Consider the following 22493-nt stretch of genomic DNA (forward strand, 5'->3'; position numbering starts at 1 on the left):
TCAGGCAGAATTACTTATTTTCACGGGACCGTTTTAAGGCAGCTGCCTGTTAGCGTGTTGAAATAGTCTTGGCTATTGGACCACAGGCCACCCGTGCCTACTGATTCCCCGACCCACAACGGCAATATTATTCCAACCGTTTCAGCAAATATTAGCAGTAAGGAATAAGGGACGATCGATGCATTGGCGGTTGTGCAACACCACATTTTGCAAGAGGTTTTATTCAAATAAACAGGCTGAAAAGATGTTGAGGCTTATCATGATTATCATGATTATGGTTAAATAAGATAAACGACATCTAATATAACCAAATTACATTTATTTTCATATTAAATATCATAACACACATTTATTATTCAGTCTAGTGCTTTCAAATACGACAATTTTTATTAAATTAAGCGCAACTTGTGTAGATTAGAAAGGCATGATTGCTTCGTGGCATATTTTTGCTTTCCCATCACTTCGATAAAGGTTCATCTTTGTCTCATCAGTCAATAAACACAGTTCCAAAACTCTTCTGGCTCACCTTTGTGCTTTTTTACAAACTCTAATCTTGCCTTTCTATTTTTGGAGCTGTTCAGAGGTTTGTATCTTGCTGTGTAGCATCTGTAATTCTGTGTCAAAGTCTCCTGAGGACAGTAGATTGTCAGAGTATCACCCCAGCTTTCTGGAAGTTGTTGGTGATTTTACAGACACGTCTTTTAGGATTCATTTTCACAGCTTTTATGATTTGTCTGTCATCAACTACTGTTGTTTTCTCAGCCAATCAGGTCGTTGTTGGTTGCTGGTGTCGCTGGTGGTTTCCAAACTCTTGATTTCTCCATGCCCTTTGTTTTTGCTATAGCTCTAATTGACTTCCTCTTTTCTTTTAGCATCCAAATTGCTTGCTTTTCTCTCAAAGTCAGCTCCCTCTTCTTCATCCTGGTTTGTGTGTGTCATCATCAAATGCAACTGATACGACACATTCCCTGCTTTTAATATCTGAAGAATTAATTCAACAGGACACAGCTGATCACTTAGAAAGACCTGTGAGGCAACTGTCCCAATACTTATGCTCACATCAGATAAGGGGATGAAACTCTAAAAGTACTGAACTTCTTAGCTGGTAAAACATCTATGTGTTGAATCACCCAATAATAAAATGTGACATTTCAGTAGTTTTGTCTCATATTTATCTTTTAATCATATTTGTAAATGTCTTGACTCCACAGCCAACAGAGCAATTTTGTCTTTACTGTTCCAATACTTTTGGAGGGCACTGTATATTCGGTTGGTTCTTTGGTGCATTCCATTACATTTACATATAATAATACATAATATATTTTATTCTTAGCTGCTGACTAATTAATTTACTTTCTGATGAAAGTTGAAGATTCATTTATTATTACTGTTATAGTTATTATTATTATTACATTTATTACATGTATTAATATCATTATTATGATTATTATTCATTGCTGCTGCTGTTGTTCAGGCAGCTAGTTAGAAATGAAACTTTGTAGATATTTGGCCTCTAAAGGATATGGAAAACCATAAGGAAAATGGAAAAAATCTGATCTGCACAAATCTGCAATTTAAAATAAATAAATAAATAATAAACTCAACCTATTTTTGTGGCAGATGGGTTTGTATAGCTTCTACTCTCCTAAGAAAGGCAATTAATTATTAATATTTATTGAAAAATATATAGGCTACTTATTATTATTAAGTGTGTGTATGTGTCTGTATTACGTATATGTTTTTTTTCTTTCCAGTCAACGTGCTGGGTTTGACGCGACAACAGACCACACAACAGAACAAGGAAGAAGCACAATTCACAACCGATTCATACAGGTAAGTAAAACATCACAAAATAACTACAAAAGTAAATTGTGAAAATCTAAAATGATACAATATACTTTATTTCCACAGATTTCCATCACTAAAATGATGAACATTTCCTGCAAAAGTATCTACATGGTGCTAAACAGCACAGAGAAGATGGCCATTGGCACAATCTGTCTGATGATCGCACCTCTCAGCCTCCTGGTCAATGTGCTCGTTCTGGTTGTCATAGCTTGCTCTAGGAACCTGCGGCGACATCCATCGTACCTGTTTATGGGCAGCTTGGCATTGGCTGACACTATTGCTTGCTGCTGTTTCACCATCAACTTTCTGGATTTCCACCTTTCTAAATCGGATGACTCGTTTCAGAAAACAGAGTATCTGCTTAAGCTGGGTGGCGTGACCATGGCATTTACAGGATCGGTTGGAAGTCTGCTTGTGATGGCAGCTGACCGCTATCACGCCATCTACAAGGCTTCCACCTACAAGGTGCTGCTGACACGTAAAAGAGCCTTGGTAGGTATTGTGACATTATGGGTCGTGGCTGCCCTCATTTCCTTCCTTCCTCTGATGGGCTGGAGTTGTCAGACTTGTCTATCATGCTCCCATCTGTTTCCGTATGTGGACCGTTACTACCTGGCATTCTTTACCAGTCTTGTGTTGGTGGTGATCGTCCTCATACTGGTAGCCTATGCTCTGATAGTGTGGTTGGCCCACAAACACGAAGCCAACATGTCCGCTGAACATCCAGAAGTAGCACGTATGCGTGTGGACATCCATTTGGCAAAGACATTTGGATGTGTTATCTTGATTCTGTTAGTGTGTTGGCTGCCTGTCCTTTCCTTCATGATGACCGATGTAGTTACGACAGAGCTTTCAAACCCACAAAAAAGGGCATTTGCCTTCTGCAGTACACTATGTCTTCTGAACTCAGGTATCAACCCATTGCTATACACCCTGCGCTGTCGTGAGCTACGTGTAGTGCTTAAATCATTGGTACATGGTTTGAGGAGATGCTAGGGTTGTAGTTCACAGCTAGTGACTAACCTAAAGTGTGGCATTTAATGACATCTAGATAATGAACAGCAGTGTTGGTTTCTTAACAACAGCGTTGTCAATTAATACACATTCTGTGTTTTCAGTTATCATTTCTTAAATTTTGATTAAATATTGTGTAAAATGTAATATAATGTCCACTGTTCAGCTTTCTGTACATTTCAATTTTATCTGTAAAAAGAAAAAAAGAAGGTAATAAGGAAGAGGTCTGAGGATTGACAAATTCTGTCTGCTTCTGTCTGTTTTTTTTTTTTTTCATGAGTAAATTGATATGGAAGCCTGTTTCTGCCCTCTGAAAAAAAATAAATGAGTTAATAGAATAAGAAAATGTCTTTTTGAGATATAAATTGAATACATTGTGAGACATACACAAGTGATTATTGTGAGATATAAAATCTCAATTATGACAAATAAAGATGTTTTTATGACAAATAAAGATTGTTCAAAGGTTTTTTTCATGTTTTTTTTTTTAATATATACACTATCATTCACAAATTTGGGGGTGGTAAGATTTTTAAAAGTCTAATTTAATTGATTAAAAATACAGTAAAAACAGTATAATAATATTACAATTTAAAATCATTTAAAATGTTCTTTGTTAATATATTTTCAAATGTAATTTATCTCTGTGATGATCTCTGTGTCACATGATCCTTCAGAAATCATTCTAAAATGCTGATTTGATGCATTCCTTATTTTTAGCAATGCTGAAAAAAGTTCTGCTGCTTAATATTTTTGTGGAAAGAGAAAACCGTGATGCATTTTTTTCAGGATTCTTGATGAATAGAAAGTTCAAAAGAATGGCACTTATTTGAAATCTTTTGTAAAATTCTAAATGTCTTTAATATCATTTTTGATCAATTTAATGTTACCTTGCTGAATAAAAGTAACTAATTTACTAAACCCAAACCTTAGACAGTAGTGTGCTAGTGAAAAAAGTTGCCTTTACAAAAACATATTCATAATCGTGATATATAAAGTCTATTAGAGTAAAGTGACAATTACAGTAACTTTTTTTTCCCTGTAAGGTGGAAACTTTTCAAAAACCCAATGCTACATGTTCTTTATCATACAAAAAGAGTAGAAAGACATTTAAACGAAAAACTAACTTTTTTAGATTGAGTAAAATCATGAATTTTGACTTGCTTTATCATCTTTCATCGCTTAGATGAACATTATAGCATTAAAAGAAACTATAACTACACACAGCCACACACATCTTGAGGAATCTTGCCATTTGAACCTAAGATTTCAAAGATACCTATTCCAACATACTCAAAATGTCACAGACTGGGAGCAAAAAGAGTAGTGATGTTATATGATAATGGAGTTTAGATTGAAATTGTGTTTGTTTGGGCGGGAGAAAATCATGTTTTTCTAATGTTACACCATCAAATGTCAAAGGTAGCTTTGTGGATGCCAAGGGCTACACAATACTTTAATGAAATTCAAATGGAAGTTTTTATCAATAAAAGCAAGCGCTTGGGAAACTACAATGGCTGCGTTTATTCCTGGCCTCTGTCAACAAATGACATTTAGATCCCCTCTGAATTTCAGAAAGGGTCAAAGCGGTGCACACACAGAGAAGTCTATCAGCAAAATGTATCTGCGCTTCACACAAAGCCTTGCTCACACACACTGACGCATATGTTGGTGTGTGTTGAAGATAACTTACCGGTACTTTCTGGAGCCAGTGGAACCTCATTGTTTTCTATCCTGTGGCAGCGTATTCCAACATCTTCGCTATGAGAGCAATCGTGTCGACCCCACACACTATGTTTACATTCCAGCAAAGAGCTCTCGCTCCCCTCACACTCCACATCGTCCAGCAGAATCAGCCCTGCTCCTTCTCCAAACGCACCAGCGGGGGCGACCTCCGCACCGCCCCTACGTGGACACACACACACACTCATGATAAATTCCCAATAACATAACGCCACTTTAAATTCTCCCGCAAAATACTTAATGTATACATATAGATCCCATAGAGACACTCATACGCCCACATTGGGCGCTACTATTGTGTAGGACACTTCTACGTGAATTTAATTACTAAATCTCTCCAGCCGGTTGCAAAACAAACCCCTTTTAAGTTCCTAACGTAAGGGGTTTATAATAACTGGGCACTAATTTACTGCAAGTTTGCATGCATAAAAACATGTAAACTTAATCGCTTGTGCAAAAATATCAGAGTTGATCTATTAAGACAGTCTGCTGAGAATTTATTTACATGACTGCATCACCAAATGTTATTTATTTGAAATCTAAGTTAATCAAGGCCCAACTGTTTAAGTTGATCTGACAGTAAATCATTCCTCAGTTTTAAGTAATATAGCTACTGTATATACACAACTACCGGCAGGATGAAAGAATAGCACCTGAATCCCAGCTGTCTGCAGACAACCTGTGCATGCTGCTCCGTCCAGCTGTCATCACACACCGTGCCCCAGTCCCCGGAGTGATATACTTCCAGACGACCTTCCCATGGGTTATCACCGTCTACCAGTCTCACCACACCATCTGAATGCACATGCAAACACAAACTATACACACACACATTTCTTCTCACAGTTTCTTTTTTGCCAATGGAAGTAATAACTGAAACAAAGTCTTATGTCATCCTGAAGGGGTTTATTGTGCGATAAAACTGTAAATCATTCCATTTGCATGACTACTTACCAGATAAATAATAAGTGGACATGAAATATTGATTTGAGTCAAATTTATTTTTTAATGTTAGAACAAAGAGACCAAGGAGCGATACATAATGTAGAAAACTGTTTGCTAGAGAAAACTAGGTTTATTAGGGTAAACTGCACAGAATGTCATTAAAAAGACCAATCAGAATCAGGTATTCCAAAGAACCAAGGCTGTAATGTTTGTATGTGTGTGTCTATGTATAGAATGAGACCTGTATAGGGATTGCATGACACCCCAGCATCTTCCATATGGTCACAGTTGTGTTGTTCCCATCCGCTGTGACGGCACTCATCCAAAGAGAGCTCATTGCCTGTGCACTGTACTGCGTCCAATTGGATTGGTCCACTTCCCTGCCCGAAATGAGCCCATGACCAGGCTTTAGGGATCCCCCTGGACACCCACAAAGACATATATACAGTCAAAGGAGATATAAGTGCCCTGTAAAGTGGACTTCTGTCATCTTAAGTAAGATTCAAATCCAAAGACAGCACACATGTTCAGTTCTAAGGGTACAGCAAACAACATAGGAAATAAGGGAAAATCAATAATTCACAGCAAACGAAGAGGGAAATTTTCCCACCAGTCACTGCACATCACCCTGGAGTCGCAAGAAGCTTAACTAAAATAAATGCAGTAAAATGAGTTGAGAAGCCAGCATTTGTATTGAATTTAATTAGTCATTTTGTCAGGTGAAGTGAATTTCAACACAGTATTAGTGTTTGAGTCTGGCTTGCATCATTTCCATCTCTGTTTTCTGTATTGCTAAGATTACTTTTTTGATAACACTTTACCATAAGGTCCTATTAATTAATGCTATTCACTGCATTAACTAATATGAGCTAGCAATTTGCTGTTATGTTAACAAAAACAACTGTTCATTGTTAGTTCATGTTAGTACAGGTCCATTAAATATAAATAATAGATACAACTTTTGATTTGAATAATGTATTAGTAAATGTGAAAATGAACATTACCTAAGATTAATAAATGCTTTAGAAGTGTTCATGTTAACTTATGTAGCCAACTAATGTTGAACCTTATTGTAAAGTCTATCATAATTTAATATCAAATTTCAGTTTGTTTACGATTTAAATCTCAATTTGATGTTTTGATAATTATTTCAATTCAGTTTTAATATATTTGAATGTTAAATGTCATTTGTTACAATTGCTATAATGCTGTATACACAAAAAATGAAAATGATTTATTTAACCCTTTATTTACTTCTGTTCATTTTGTATTAGCCTACAACCCTAGAGAAAAATAAATATACTAAAATGTATCTGTAATACATTTATTTCATGCTAAGTATACTACAAATATGTGCTGAAGTAGTGCTGAAGTCCAACTAAAGATATACTATACTATAAAGATATACTAAGCATATTTGATTGTGCTAAAGTGGAACTATTGCAAGTATACTTCAGGTACACTTTAAATATCTTGCATTTAAAGACCGATATGATTCAAAGATCATACAGTTCTCATCAACAGTGACATTAAAACACATTTTAATGTGCATTGTGCACAAGTAGTACTCCGAATAAAGTTTAATTATATTTTTTATATCAGTAAGACTCAAGCAATATGTCGGTAAATATGTTAATAGATTTGACTATACTTAGTATGAAATCAATGTATTTGAAAGATTTTACTTTTTTAGTAAGGTACATATGTAAATTAATACAATAATCTGACAGAGTACTAAAAATCATTTTGTTGCACCTATCTCTGGCCAAGACGCCAGTATTACATCCCTACTCTTTTTTTCAAGAAACACAACTGGGATTTTTACAGACCCGAGACAGGCAGAACCTCAATTTAACATCTTATCAGAAAGACAGTGCCTTTTTGCTGAACATTGTCCCCATCACTGTTCTGGGACATTAAGGCCAACACAGAGCTCAGGGTGAGCAGCATCTGCTGGCCTCACTAACACCTCTTCAGCAGCAGCCTTAAAGGGATAGTTCACCCAAAAATGAAAATTCTGTCATCATTTACTCACCCTCAAGTAGTTCTAAACCTGTATTAATTTCTTTGTTCTACCAAACACAAAGGAAGATATTTTGAAGAAAGTTTGTAACCAGGCTGTTTTGGGGCACCACTGACTTGCCACATTCTTCAGAATATCTTCCTTTGTGTTCAACAGGACAAAGACATTCATACAGGTTTGGAACTACTTGAGGGTGAGTAAATGATGACAGAATTTTCATTTTTGGGTGAACTATCCCTTTAATCTTAAACTTCCCAGGTGGTCTCCAATCCAGGTGCTGACCAGTCTTAACCCTGCTTAGCTTCAGTGGGAATCCAAGAGGCCCTGAGAAGCACTAAGCAAAGTATCACACAAAAAGGCACACACAGATAATGCTTCTTACAGCACATTCGGTTTGAAAGCTAACATGTTCTAACTATAACCGACAAACACATCATTCAGTTGCTTTAATGCTGCAGCAACTGAAGTCGTGCATATCTTCTTTGCAGCAGCGGTGCGAGGCTGCGCTCATGTGCCATCTCACAGTCTTTATTCTCTACGACTGCTACAACAACATGATGGAGATGGTGTATGAGAACAAAAAATACAACAGCGCGAAATAAATAATTCAATCTTCCTCTCATCGAGATAAGAGCACTCAGGGATGAAAATACCTCACAAGAGACAACATGTGCTACTGATTCTTTAAAACCTTGCCAAGATATTTGCAAAAGGCATTTTAGAAAAGGTAGGAGTTAAAAGTATGATATATTACTCTGAAACCATCCTCTGTATATTTATGACAGGGTGTGTACGACGAGTTATTTGATGTATTAGGTCTACATTGGACTCACCCCAGTCCGAGCTGCCTGCAGACCACCTCAGCATCCATGTCATCCCACTGATCATCGCAAATGGTCCCCCAGCGCCCATCATGGAAGACCTCAACTCGTCCCTCAAAGTCCTCCTCCCCACCAACCAACCGCAGCGACGGTCCATTACCTGAGCAGGCAAACCAGGAATCATGACCCAAAGCCACAAAAACATCAATATATGTAGTGACACCCAGAATGCTCTGCATGCAATACTCTCTCTCTGTGAAATAAACCAACGGTTCTTAACTAGTGGATTGCAGGTCTTCTCTAATAGGGCCGTAGATGGCAGTGGAAAAACTTATACAAAATACAACTAACCATATAATTATGCATAGTTAGGGTAACAAAATAAAATCTGAATTTTAGATAAAAATAAAAAAATTTAAAAAGTAAAGAAAAATACAAACCAGGCTACATTAAATACTGGTTAATGGATAAATATGCTGTTTATATATATATACTTTATTGATATAGGCCTATATACTAAAATCTGGGGTCAGTAAAATGTAAATTTTTAAAGAAAGTAATACTTTTATTCTGCATGGAGTCATTAAATTCATCAAAAATGACAATAAAAACATTTTTAAAATTACAAAATGTCTAATTTCTATTACAAATAGTTCTTTTTCATTTTTTTATTTATCAAAGTATCCTGAAATATATATATCAATACAAAGCAGCACAACAGTTTTGAACATTGATAATAATAAGAAATGTTTCTTGAGCAGCAAATCAGCATATTAGAATGATTTCTGAAGGATCATGTGACGCTGAAGACTGGAGTAATTACTGCTAAAAATTCAGCTTTTCCATCACAGGAATAAATTACTTTTTAAAGTGTATTCAAATAGAAAACAGTCATTTTAAGGTGTAATAACCAAATATATGCAGTCTTAATGAGCATAAGGTACTTCTTTCAAAAACATTTTAAAATCTTACTGACCCCCAAACATTTTGAACAGAAGTGTAAGTATATTTGCATATTGTCGGGTTCTATGCAATTTCATAATTTCATCATAATAATTCTGTACAATGAACAATTGGCAATGCGTTGGCTCCTCAGTTGAAGCAAAACCTGAAACAAAACCAACCACTACAACCAGATATATGCTCAGTTGCTGGTAATATTTCATATATGATAATAATAATTCATATCAGGAACACATTATATACAGCCATTTTTTCAGTTCAAGGACTATTATACATCATTTGCTGTCCTGGTAACCCAGCACAGTGCACATCTGTCCGTGTGTCCTCAGATTGTGTCTTCAATAAAGCTCTCAGCAGGCAATCATGAGTTCAGACGCCATTGATTTGCTTTCCAACCTCTTTTCTCATTTTTTCCCCCTTTGTTCCTTTCTACAAAAGAAAGTATGGCTCCTTTGATTCCACCAAAGAAAGTATAAGCCCACATTGAAATGTTTCATTAAAATTTTTAATCTCAGTAAGCACCAATTTAATAAGTCAATATGAATGGACAAAGAAGCAGCAATAACGGCAATCCAAAGATAACATAACCATCCTCATGACGTTCCATCACACACCCTGCGGTTTTCTGTCTTAGTATTCTTGTAGATCAGACATACTCAAATGATGTCGCTCGAGGACCACTTTTAGAAATTGCAGGGTGACCAGGGAATAAATAACAATTATTATTTTACAAACTGTTTAATGTGCAGAAACCAACAATTACGGCAATGTCTAATTATATTTTTCATATTTCTATCACAGCATTCAAGAAATATCATAGTGTCACAAGTCATGAGCAGATCCAGACACTTTTTTTAGATCTTCAATGCTGTTTTTCAGGCAAAATCTACGGTGGCCCAGTAGTGCATTGTGTTGTGCTAATTTCACTGTGTTGTGAAGATTTCGTTATGTTGTGGCTTGTTTCCTTTGTGTTGTGCTAATTTCATTGTGTTGTGCTAATTTCGTTGTGTTTGCGGCTTGTTTCCGTTGTGTTGTGGAGATTTTGTTGTGTTGTGCTAATTTCATTGTGTTGGTGCCTTGTTTCCGTTGTGTTGTGAAGATTTTGTTGTGTTGTGCTAATTTCATTGTGTTGGCGCCTTGTTTCCATTGTGTTGTGGAGATTTTGTTGTGTTGTGCTAATTTCGTTGTGTCGTGGCTTGTTTCCTTTGTGTTGTGCTAATTTCATTGTTTTGTGGTAATTTCATTGTGTTGTACTAATTTCATTGTTTTGTGGTAAATGTATTGTGTTGTGCTAATTTCACTGTGTTGTGGTTTGTTTCTGTTGTGTTGTGCTAATTTCATTGTTTTGTGGTAATTTTATTGTGCTGTGGCTTGTTTCCTTCGTTGTGTTGTGCTAATTTCGTTGTGTTGGCGCCTTGTTTCCGTTGTGTTGTGAAGATTTTGTTGTGTTGCGCCTTGTTTCTGTTGTATTGTGCTAATTTCGTTGTGTTGGCGCCTTGTTTCCGTTGTGTTGTGGAGAATTTGTTGTGTTGTGCTAATTTCGTTGTTTTGTGGTAATTTCGTTGTGTTGTGGTTTGTTTCCTTTGTGTTGTGATAATTTCGTTGTGTTTGCGGCTAATTTCATTGTTTTGTGGTAATTTCACTGTGTTGTGGTTTGTTTCCGTTGTGTTGTGCTAATTTCATTGCTTTGTGGTAATTTTGTTGTGCTGTGGCTTGTTTCCTTCGTTGTGTTGTGCTAATTTCATTGTGTTTGCGGCTTGTTTCCGTTGTGTTGTGGAGATTTTGTTGTGCTGCGCCTTGTTTCTGTTGTATTGTGCTAATTTCGTTGTGTTGGCACCTTGTTTCCGTTGTGCTGTGCTAATTTTGTTGTGTTGTACTAATTTCATTGTGTTGGCGCCTTGTTTCCGTTGTGTTGTGGAGATTTTGTTGTGTTGCGCCTTGTTTCTGTTGTATTGTGCTAATTTCATTGTGTTGGCACCTTTTTTCTCTCCATTGTGTTGTGGCTTGTTTCCATTGTGTTGTGCTAATTTCATTGTGTTGTACTAATTTCGTTGTGTTGTGCTAATTTCGTTGTGTTGTGCTAATTTCGTTGTGTTGTACTAATTTCGTTGTGTTGTACTAATTTCGTTGTGTTGTGCTAATTTCGTTGTGTTGTGCTAATTTCGTTGTGTTGCATCTTGTTTCCGTTGTGTTGTGGAGATTTCGTTATGCACTACTGGGCCATTGTAAAAATCTGTGGAATTCATTTGAATAGTCTACGTGAATAATCATTTGAATAGAGCTGAGAATAGTCCACACTTATCGGTAGCTAAAAGCATAATAAAGCATAAAGGGGATTTGCTTACAGAATTTGATCAATTAATGATAACATTATTTTGATACTGTAATGCTTTACGTCAAGATTCTAAAAAAAGGTGTAAATGAACAGCTAAAACTGCAACTGAATGTAATTTAATTAGTAGCTTTTACACCCAGTCTGCACTGCAAGCAAGCAACGAGATGCAGCATGACACATCATGAAAAAAACAAGACGCTCACATTATAAGCACTTGTAGACAGCTTTGTTGATTATAATGGGAGCAATCTCAGTTGCGTATTGCGGCGTTCACTTAGGATGCAGAAACAGAGGCGGAAACTGAATTCTTGAAACCAGACTTTAAATAACCCTGATGATCTTTGCATGCTATTTAAAAGCACTTTTTCTCTTTCACGTCAGCTCTATGGTTTTGCGAGGGCATCTAGATGCAGGAGTGTTTATTTCACTTGTCACTTAAAAGGTCATTAGCTTCATTCTCACAGAAAGCACACTGACCTTCAGGTGGTGCGCACACCACTCCGGCCTCGTTTCCATGGTTACAGTCACTCGTAACAAACTTCCTGCTCCTGCACTCCAGCAGGGATTTCTCATCACCACGGCAGCCAAGGCGCGCGTAGTGAAAAAGCCCGGAGCCGGGGCCAAAATATGAGTGCTGCAGAGCCGTGCCAATTTCACTACAACAAATGGAAAGAAATATTAAGACGTTTTCTCCTCCACTGTTCAGCGACGTGAGGTTTTCCGCCCACTTTTAGATGATTTAACAAAGGCTAAATCAAAAATAGAAATAGTAAAAATGAAGACACTGTGAATTTTAATGAATCACTTAAATATACAAATGAGTAACCCTGCTTTGACCACACTAAGAGGCACAGATCCATATTGTAAATATGTGTAAAAATCAGATCTGATACTCACAGATTGTCAGATGAAGTAAGATTGAATTTTATCAAATGAATTACATTACTAATTATTCAAATGAATTGCAAATAAAAACATAATTCAAACATCACCTTGTGTTTCAGTCGAAGCATCATTATTCACATTCTCTTTAATTAATTGTACTAAATTAATATGTTAACCTGACAGCCCTAATTAGAAATAACCATACCTCAGTCCAAGCTGTCGGCAAACCACACTGGCATCACGGTCTGTCCAGTGTGTGTCACAAACCGACCCCCACTGGCCATTCAGGTAGACCTCCAGTCGGCCACTCTTTGAGGACGAACCTCCTGCTAACCTTACTGCTCCTGAACAAGTGAGAGATAAATACAAGATATATTAAACTGTTCTTCTCAATTATTCTTTTTATCTTACTGATATGTAATTTCTAGGGAGTTCAGGGTAGTTGCTTACAGCACTCGCCCAAGAGACCACATCCAAGTAAACCCCTAAATAAACTTATTTACAACCAGCATTCTCATCTCCTCACTATTTTCTTCATTTTACTAAGAATTAACGGTAAATTATACATTTTATTCTTTACAGGAAGGATAGCAAAAATTATGAGATTTAGAAAATAGCAAAATAGCATTGTTCATTCTGTATTTATATATAAATATCGGAGAACTGAATTTGAACACGGAAATGAACAGTACAGCTTCTTTACAGAGATGTACCATACGGTTTATTAGTGGTGCGATTAGTTTCTTCAGATCATTGGCATAAGCTCCTAAAATCAGAGGCAAATTATGATCAAAAACTTTGTTCTTATCAACTTATTCATGCCTCTAATCCCAGCCCTAAACCTAACAGTAATATGCGATTGGTTGATAACAGGAACAGAATGTTGATCCAGGAGCATGTCCTACTTAGCAAAGTCACCCTTTGTCTCAACTGCAAGCAAAGATACTTTTTGCACAAGCTTCTTCTTTCTTTAAGAATAAACCTTTTCTAATTTTCCTGAGATATATACGGAATATTCTTTACAAGAATGTCAACCATTGATTTCTAAATATAAAGTTGATGCAAAACAACATTCTTCCAAGAGACGGAAAGGAAAGTAGGACAACAGTACACAAAGAGGTATTAAAACACATATTTATCATCTGAAGAATGTTAGAATATTCTAACATCTAAGGCTGTCGTCCCAGTAGCTGATTTTCAGTCATAAGCGCCTGTGTTTCTCTCTGCGGGAAGCGTTAACAGCCCCAGAGATTCAGCTCCCTGATGAGTTAATGGATCTGACCCAAACTTTTTTCTCAGCAGATGCAAAGCCGCATATTGCAAACACTGATTGTGTTTTTCTAGAATTCGCAGGCACTAAAATGAATAAAATAAAACAGTGAGGGTTGTTTATTGAATTTACTTTTTTTTCACTGAAGCTGTGCATGAATATTCCGCAGCAAAACCTGAAGGGATTCATGCGGTAGAAGTGAAATGCTGTTACTTCTGTTGCTATTTTGGCGAGTTTCACATTGATTTGCGAAAACAAGGTTTTGCAATCTATGAACAGTCTTATCATAGATTTTTAGTGATTGTGATAGATCTCAGACAGAAAAGGGTGAGATTTTAGATTTAAAAAAAAATAAAATAAAATCAGGCTGTTTTGACTAGGCAAGTGGGACGCCGCCTTGAGGAATATTATAAAACAATTATTTACAAAATATTTATAATACTCTTTGAATTAACTCACTAGTGGAATATAGCAGACTTTTAGTGAAGCACTGGTAGTACTCACCTTGGTGGCAGTCACAGTAGGCCCAGCCAATGGCTCCTGAGCTCTGTCTGAAAAAGCACCATGGGTTGGACTCACGGTCAGGATTTCGACAAAAATTATGCTCTCCGAGACCCCTGCCTGGATACTGCTGCACATAATCTGGGAAGTCGGTCCACTTTAGACAGGGTGAACCTGAGTCAGTCTGAGAAACAGTGCCATTGTAATAACCCAGCTCAGTGAAGCCTTCGGAGCAGGACAGAGGAACTGAGGGAAAAAATAGGGAAAAAGGATTTTATACTGTGCATAAATCTGATTTAGTTTTTAAATCCCATCTTTAAGGCACTGGCATTTTGAAAGTGATGACATCTGATTCATTTATTCAGACAGAAGTCAATATCCAGTGTATCTACATAATATGAGAGTCAGCATAATGCCAAGAGAATTTCTCATTCAACAACCAAAAAGTAGCTGTCAGTGTGGACAAAAATGACAGAAAAGGGAAAATTTAGTCTCTGCTTATGTCCATCATGACATCTTGCTGTGATGCTGAACTAGAGAAGAGTGCACATGAGAACATGAGGTGCAAAAGAGAACATACTCTCTTAAAAATAAAGGTGCTTCACGATGCCATAGAAGAACCTTTTTGTCTAAATGGTTCCATAAAGAACCTTTAACATTTGAAGAACCTTTCTGCTTCACAAAAGGTTCTTTGTGGCGAAGGAAGGTTTTTCAGATTATTATAAGGTAAGAAAGAGATGGTTCTTTAAAGAACCTTTGACTGAATGGTTCTTTGTGGAACCAAAAATGGTTCTTCTATGGCATCGCTGAGAAGAACCTTTTGAAGCACCTTTATTTTTAAGAGTGTAAGTGACAATTTGATGCATTTATGACGAAATGTATTCAAAACCACTGATTCCACTCATTCACTACTCACAATAAAGTGAATGTTACATATTCTAGGAATATTTATAGGGATAAAATATTATAATATTATTAATATTAAACATAATATAATTATTTTATACCTGTTTTAGGATGGAGTGAGGAAAATGAGCATCTCAAACAATAGTGAACTTCTTAATGAAAAAAGACTTGACATTCTGACTTGAAAAACTGAGACATAAAAATTTTTTTTGAATCAGATTTTAAACCCTATAACTTAATTGTATTTGATGTGTTTTTTCCTGGTCAGACTACAAAAAAAACAAAACAAAACAAAAAAAAGATGTTTTCTGTCTGCCTCAACAAAGCCAAAGTAACAAAACATACTGCCAGAAAAAAAAAAGAAAACAGGTATCAATCTGAAAAGCTCTCTGTCAGTGATTTATTTTGTGAGTTTTGTGATATTTCAAGAAGTAACTGTTAGTCTGCATGCAAAAAAAAAAGTTCCAAGAGTGCTCACTATCTAAAATCCTTCCTAAAATCCCCTTTTGTCATTAAAGTCCAAAATAATAATCCCTGTTGTATAAATTGCCAATCTGTACAGCTGCAGATGTGGCCTTTCAATATGGCTTTTCTGCCAGCATCTTGTATCTAACAGCGGCCCTTTTGTTTATCTCTCCGGAACACCCAACTTGGCCTCTACATCTCCTCCAAAGCCATGAGCACAGATTCCTCACAGCCCTGGGCAGGAGAGTTAAAAGAGAGAGAAAGTGGACATCTGGATCCCTCTTTCAGCCTCCTTTTCCAGCATAAAGGACGAGGGATTAGACAAGGCTGCGCTCTAAGCAGGTGCTGAGAAGCCAAGATGAGCAGCCAATAAAGCGGCAGGGAGCCGAACTCTCACTGACCTGCCCTACTTGAGACTCACCAACAAGAGCTACACCACCCGTACAGGATTTAAAGGCACATTTTTTGGAAACTTGCACCTCGTATTAAGTAAAATTTGTGGTTTCTCCCCTGATACAAGGAAATGTTCTCAGAACTTTGACTAATGTTCTGTTAAGGTTCTCTCAAAGTAATGAACAAACGTTCTTCCAGTAACATTAATAGTAAAGTTATCTGGTCTTAAATAATAACCAATAAATATCTGGTCTTCTTCACCAAGAAGAAATGCTTTTAAAAAAAACTGGACAACTTTTGAACATTCAGAGAACATTCTGAAATAAAGTTTCCATTCCATGTTACACTCTAAAACATGCTGGGTTGTTTCAACCCAACATTATGTCAAACATTGGTTTTAATACCACACAAAACCTCTTGTTTTAACGCAGCATTTGATTGACCGACTAGTAGGCAGTCCAAGTAGGAGGTTCTTTTAGGGGATGCATCAGTATGGAATTGAGTTTACACAAAAGATCACATGCATTTTGGACAACCTCTGAACATAAAGTGGTATACCTCTGAATGGGAAGAGTATGCAAGGAACAAATGAAACTAAAATTATCACAAGGCTTTATTCACAGACAGACATCTGCTATGACTAGCAATTATACTGTCACTTACAACGAGTCCCAGCAGGTATGAACTGACAAGCTTCCAGTGAATTTGTCTCTCCAAACTGAAAGAAAAATTTCTGTGTGACATGGCACAATCACAGCCAAATTTAGTAGATTTGATGTTTAATATAGACCAGGATTTTTGAAACAATTATATTTCACTGTGGGCAGGTCTATTCAACACAATACAACAATGCAAAGAAACAAAATAAATTCATACAGCTATTATTTTTACAATGCATAATGTTCCAAAGAAGCTTTACAAAGAAGAGTTTATTACAACCCCCCAGTGAACAGCTAAAGGCAAAAGAGAAAAAGAAAAATCACTAAGATGACGTTTAAGCACATAAGGAAAAAAAGAAGAAGAAATGACTGGAAAAATGACTGAAGTAAACAGAAGCCCTCACACGATTATGCCTGGATCATACATACAGTAGCTGGATGGAAAATCAGAGCTGGTCTTCTTCCAGAATTCAAACTCGATTATGTTAACTCAATTTTGGGGTTGTAGCACTGTGAAAATCAGGATCAAATTGCATTTCTCCCATAACGACATCATACACGCTCTGAATGGCTAGATAATGTATCAGAAAGATTATTAGTGGAGCTGTTCTAAACTTTTGAACAGTTTGAACACAACTTTACATTGAACGTTTGCGTTTAGTACTGTGCTGATGCATCTCTCGCCGGATGACTGAACGCATGGTGGGGAAAAGAGCAGAACTTTGGGAAGCACTCATGGAGAGTTTAGATGGTGAGGTCCATATGGACTGTGAAATGCTGCAGACATTGCACAAAAAAGCCTCCGAGAGATGTCAGCAGATTTTCCCTGTTTGTCTGCATTTTTTGAGGAACTTTGTTGTGAGTTGGACCCAAAGACAGTCAGGGAAGGATGGAGAGGCTGTGATCTTTTGCTTCTCATAATCCCCACAATTCCTTAAGTCCCAGAATCCAGCACTATATGACTCAGCAGAATGTCATTCCCAGCCTGCCACCAGAAAGCCCTGTAGATATGAAGGGTCCTCCACCTTCCACTTGCCTTTGAAAACACATCACTGACAGTAGAAAGAACAGGCTGTTAATCACAGTCACGACTGGCACGTCTGCAGTCTTCGTTGTCTGCATACTCATACGACTGCACTTTCTGAGCCAGGCTGTCTGCATTCAAGTGATATCAGAAAAACATATATTACCAAGGAACAGTGTGTGCGTGTGTGTAAGAGCAGCAGTAGATTAATGTCTCCATCTGCAAGCTCAGACAGACCCACTGCAATCAGGGCAGAGCTGAATTAGACATATTAAAACAGGATGACGGAGAGCGCTCTCAGAAAGAGTTGTGCCAACCTCAGGGAAATCGTTCTCTGCATTTCTGCTTAATTGGATGCATAAAGATGTGTGGGCAGGAAACGCCATAATGCTGTCGTTAAAGTGTCTGGAACAAACTGAAAAATATTTCACCCGTAGAGAGTGACAGAATAAAAAGCATTTGATCGCTTTTTTACATTAATTTTCATTTTAATTAGTATTTTGTCTCGTTTTACTGTAAAGTATCTAAACATCCTTTTAAACAAGATTAATTTACTTGAAGCAAAACTGTGTCAGATAATTAGGTTGGTTTTCAGAGAATATTTCTTTAATTAATGTTATTTTTCTTAACCCATTGGCAATCTTGTTTTAAGCATAACTATTCTAAAATGTTTTTGAAAGAATTCTCTTATGCTCACCAAGACTGCGATCATTTGATCAAGAATACAGTAATAATGTGAACTAATATCTCTATTTTAATATTTTAAAACATAATTTGTTCCTGTGATGGCAAAGCTAAATGTTTTGCATCCGTTACTCCAACCTTCATTGTCACGTGATTCTTCAGAAATCATTGTAATATTCTGGTGCTCAAGACACATTTCTAATTATTATCAATGCTGAAAACAGCTGTTTAATATTTTTGTGGAAACCGTAATACATTTCTTCCAAGATTCTCTGATCTAGTTTATCTTTCATATATCTAGTAAATAGAAATTAGACCATCAATGTAATCTATGAAAGTCTTTATTTATTATTCATTGACAATCGTCTTCATCTATATTGCAGCTTTTGTTGCAGTTTTGATATTATAACATTAAGAAACAACTCACATTTGATGTTATTGACATCCAGCCTGCACAATAGGTGCCATATTTGATACTGTTTTTAGAATATATAGTGCATTTATTATCCTTTTTGTTCTTTTTAGAATTGTACAGCCCCTGGTTACGATAAACTCCATTATGATTCTTTAAAAACAATTCTTCCACAGAAAGAAACAACATTATGGGTTTGGAACGATATAAGGATGAGTAAATAATGATAGCATTAACTATCCCTTTAGGACTGATATATTCGTCTGACATTTAAATCCTTTCATAAAAGAGAACAGGGGAGATCTTCTGCATGATGGAATAGTACATTTGATGATAAAAAGAAGCAGAGATCATTTGAACAGGAACGACAGGGAAGGTCAGGTAATAAAAGAGTGTAAAACAGAGGAGTCAGAGCATCAGGAGCAGGCAATGCTTACTCAGCAAAAAGGCCCAGACATTTCGATCCCATTCCATTACGATGCAAGAAAAAATGGCTGATCCCCAGGTGTTAATGTCTCCTACAACATGGAAAAGGCTGGGGGAAGGGAAACAATGGGGAATCAGAGAGAGAGATGCATGTACGATGCATGCTCTACCATGGATCTGATAATGCAACACATCCAGCTCATTCACAAATAGCCATTCCTTGAAAGATCAACACTTGTGAAATCATCTTATACTGACGTTCTTCTCCTTTCTAGACCAAAAACACACAGATCTAACATAAGGTGGGGGATGAAACATCAAAGCTGTTTGAGAAAGCAAGGACTGGCACAGATGCACGGAAGAGGAAGATGGGCTGAGAGAGTGTTTTCTGTGATGTTTTGATGTTGTTTTCTAAAAAGAATTATTTAAAATATGACCTTATGAGTCAACTATCAAAACTGAAGGACATAAGTGATTCAATCAAAGCTTGGGCAACACGAAGAGAGCCATCCAATATGTCTTCCGTCCACAGAGAATTTAAATTTCGTTGCACAACAAAAAACAATTTTAAAAGCAAATAACAAGCCTACAGGCAATCAAATCTAAACGATCAGATAAAAGCTCAGATATAATAGAACTTCTATACAATATGCAGTTAAAAGTGGGTGCAAAAATAAGCAAAAAAAAAAGAAATCATTAAAAATAATAAGAAGAAAAATAAATAATGCAGTGCGTTGTATTAGAGCTGTCTGGCTGGGATTCATTCACCTTCAGCCACTGACACCCTCTGTGCCGCTCCGAGCTAATGGAAGCACACTGGCAGAACGAATGGCACCAGAAATCAAGTCATTTACGCAAAGCATCCGTATGGTGTACTTGGACACACACACTCTCAGCTCTGCGCCATAGGAGAGCTCATTCTCCCTCCCCAAATAATCCATTTCCCCACAATGAATATTTGATACGGTTCACATAACGTGCTTTGGCATGTTAAGCGACTGTGAGAGCAGATGCATGGTGGGGCACCAATGGGTGACAGGAAGCGACATGAGTGCATTAGGGTATTCACATTAGCATTGGCATGTTTTTTGCAAAATAAAACAGAAATGAGGTCTCTTATGGTGACTGTTTCATGTAAAGCTTCAGACATTCTGTGTTGCACAACAAAGGCTCTGCATGCAATCGTTGCACATTGTGTCGTAGGATATAACTCATATAAAAAAAAAATTTCTTTATTTGATCCAAGCATCTTAAACCACCACTGTGGCATTTTTCCTATAGATCTAGGTAACAATCTAACAACACTGAAAAAAATAAGTTAAATACGGAATTAAGCAAAATCTACTTAACTAAGTTATCTAAAATTAGTAAAGGAAATAAGTCAATTTAAAGTGGCCAGGTAGAGTTTGACGAGTGCTTTCTACTTAATTATTTTAAGTTTACCCTACAATACTCAAGTACATTTCACTCAGTCAGGGTTTGTAAACTTTACTCAAACAACATAGCACTGAAAAAAAAAATGCCTATAAAGCATGTGGTTAAGGTACAAGCACATATGCAAGCAAGTAGACTGCTCGTTATTCATTTTAAGGTAATATGTTGACTCAATATAGTAATTAACTGAATGAACACAGAGACCTGAATACTTGGCACATGATACACAATGACGGTGACAATCAGTGAATAGTGTTTGAGTATGAATGGGTCATTTTGAGTAAAAAATGAACTCCAGATGTCACAAAACAGCAAGTTACTTAACCTAACAACAAAAGCAACCACAAAACAGTGTAAATACTATCTTGAAAACAGCAAAAAAAAATTAGCTTATTAATTATTCATGATGGGGGATCATGACGTTGATATATACTTAAACAATATTTGTAAAAATAACAAACAATTCCAAGTAAAATATACTTATAAGTTCAAACTTTAAATTCTACAAGCTTAAATTGAGTACTAATATTGAATTCTTGCCTGAACTAAATTATTTAATGTAGAAATTACATTTGTTTTTCTGTAGTATTAACTTCACCACAAAATCATTTTTATCAGTGAACGTAACTGTCTAGGGAACTATAAAATCATAAGCTGACCCATTTCTTTTGATGTATGAGGGATGCTTCTGGCACAGTTTACGTTTTCATTGAGAAGCGAAAACCAAATCGCTCAATCTAAGCCCTTTCCGTCCCTGGCACCATAAAGCCGTCTGATTGGTTGGTCCAGGCCAGGCTGTTTATCTGTCTTGATGCAGTGACATCAAAGCGCTGACAGTCATTAGCACTCTGGGATTGGTACTGGGGAATTTCACGCTGTCGAAGTATATGAGAATGAGATGAAGGAGAAAATCTGACAGAGTTCAGAAAGATGGGACACCAACACAGGGCGAATGCCCTTATTAACCAGCCTTATTGGCGATATCCACCGACCAGCCTACAGTGATGTGGTGTAAATGTCAAATTTTGGACCTCTAGGGGAATTTATGAATTATTTATATAAGACAACCCATCGCAAATCCATCTTCATCGGCTCATTACGAACACAGGCAGAATTGAGAGAATGAGATATACTGGAATGTAACTCTAAACAAGCATTTGTTTTTAAGTTTTCATGCATCTCTGTAAATGCATGAAAGATGAAAGTCTATGTTGTCTTTATAGAGCATGAAATTAACATTTTGTTGCTCTTAGTACTTTGAAGCCATCTACAGTGTACGCTAGTGTACTCTTAAAAGATGATAAAAGTGACCTTTAGTAGATATTCACTTTTAAAATGTACAGTCTCTCTTTTCTGAGAAATTCAACCAAAATATTGACGACTCGTGTTTTTCAGATTCTTTAGATTTTTGTCAATAAATGTTCTCTAAAAAGAGAATGTGTCTCTTCCTAATAACACCTGAACTGACTAAAAAGGTGCAACTCATGTTCATAGCTTTGGCAGTTGAGGCAATCTCTTCAATTTTTCTAAAAAAAATAGATAAAATGTCAAAATGGCTCATAAAGTCAAACAATCTGTTTGGGGTGATCCGATCACAGTTTACCAGATGATACACATTGCTATAAATTATTGTTTACATGCACCAACTCTGAAATTTTCACTCAGAAATTGCCAGGAAATTTCACAATTCATTACAAAGAAATGGCAAACAGTGAATTTTATTGTTAAAAAGTATACTCCGA

The 22493-nt window shown here is 36.6% G+C and overlaps 2 protein-coding genes across 2 annotated transcripts in view; one reads left to right on the forward strand and one right to left on the reverse strand.

Moving 5' to 3' along the window:
* The window catches only part of si:ch73-127m5.1 (neurotrypsin), a 38503-nt gene that overhangs the window by 11010 nt on the left and 5000 nt on the right, over positions 1–22493 (reverse strand). Inside the window, exons 3-9 of the mRNA XM_058793814.1 lie at positions 14352–14594; positions 12783–12921; positions 12170–12348; positions 8407–8554; positions 5792–5970; positions 5259–5400; positions 4556–4767 (exon numbers count right to left, since the gene is read on the reverse strand). Coding sequence (XP_058649797.1) covers positions 4556–4767; positions 5259–5400; positions 5792–5970; positions 8407–8554; positions 12170–12348; positions 12783–12921; positions 14352–14594 — 1242 coding nt within the window. The remainder of the gene's footprint in view (positions 1–4555; positions 4768–5258; positions 5401–5791; positions 5971–8406; positions 8555–12169; positions 12349–12782; positions 12922–14351; positions 14595–22493) is intronic.
* Positions 1629–3032, forward strand: LOC131551138 (cannabinoid receptor 2). Its single transcript, XM_058793852.1, has 2 exons — positions 1629–1833; positions 1912–3032. Exons 1-2 carry the CDS (start codon positions 1717–1719, stop codon positions 2842–2844), a joined length of 1050 nt encoding a protein of 349 aa, XP_058649835.1. The 5' UTR covers positions 1629–1716; the 3' UTR covers positions 2845–3032.

The sequence above is a fragment of the Onychostoma macrolepis genome, chromosome 12 (genome assembly GCF_012432095.1).
Source record: "Onychostoma macrolepis isolate SWU-2019 chromosome 12, ASM1243209v1, whole genome shotgun sequence".
Taxonomy (NCBI): domain Eukaryota; kingdom Metazoa; phylum Chordata; class Actinopteri; order Cypriniformes; family Cyprinidae; genus Onychostoma; species Onychostoma macrolepis.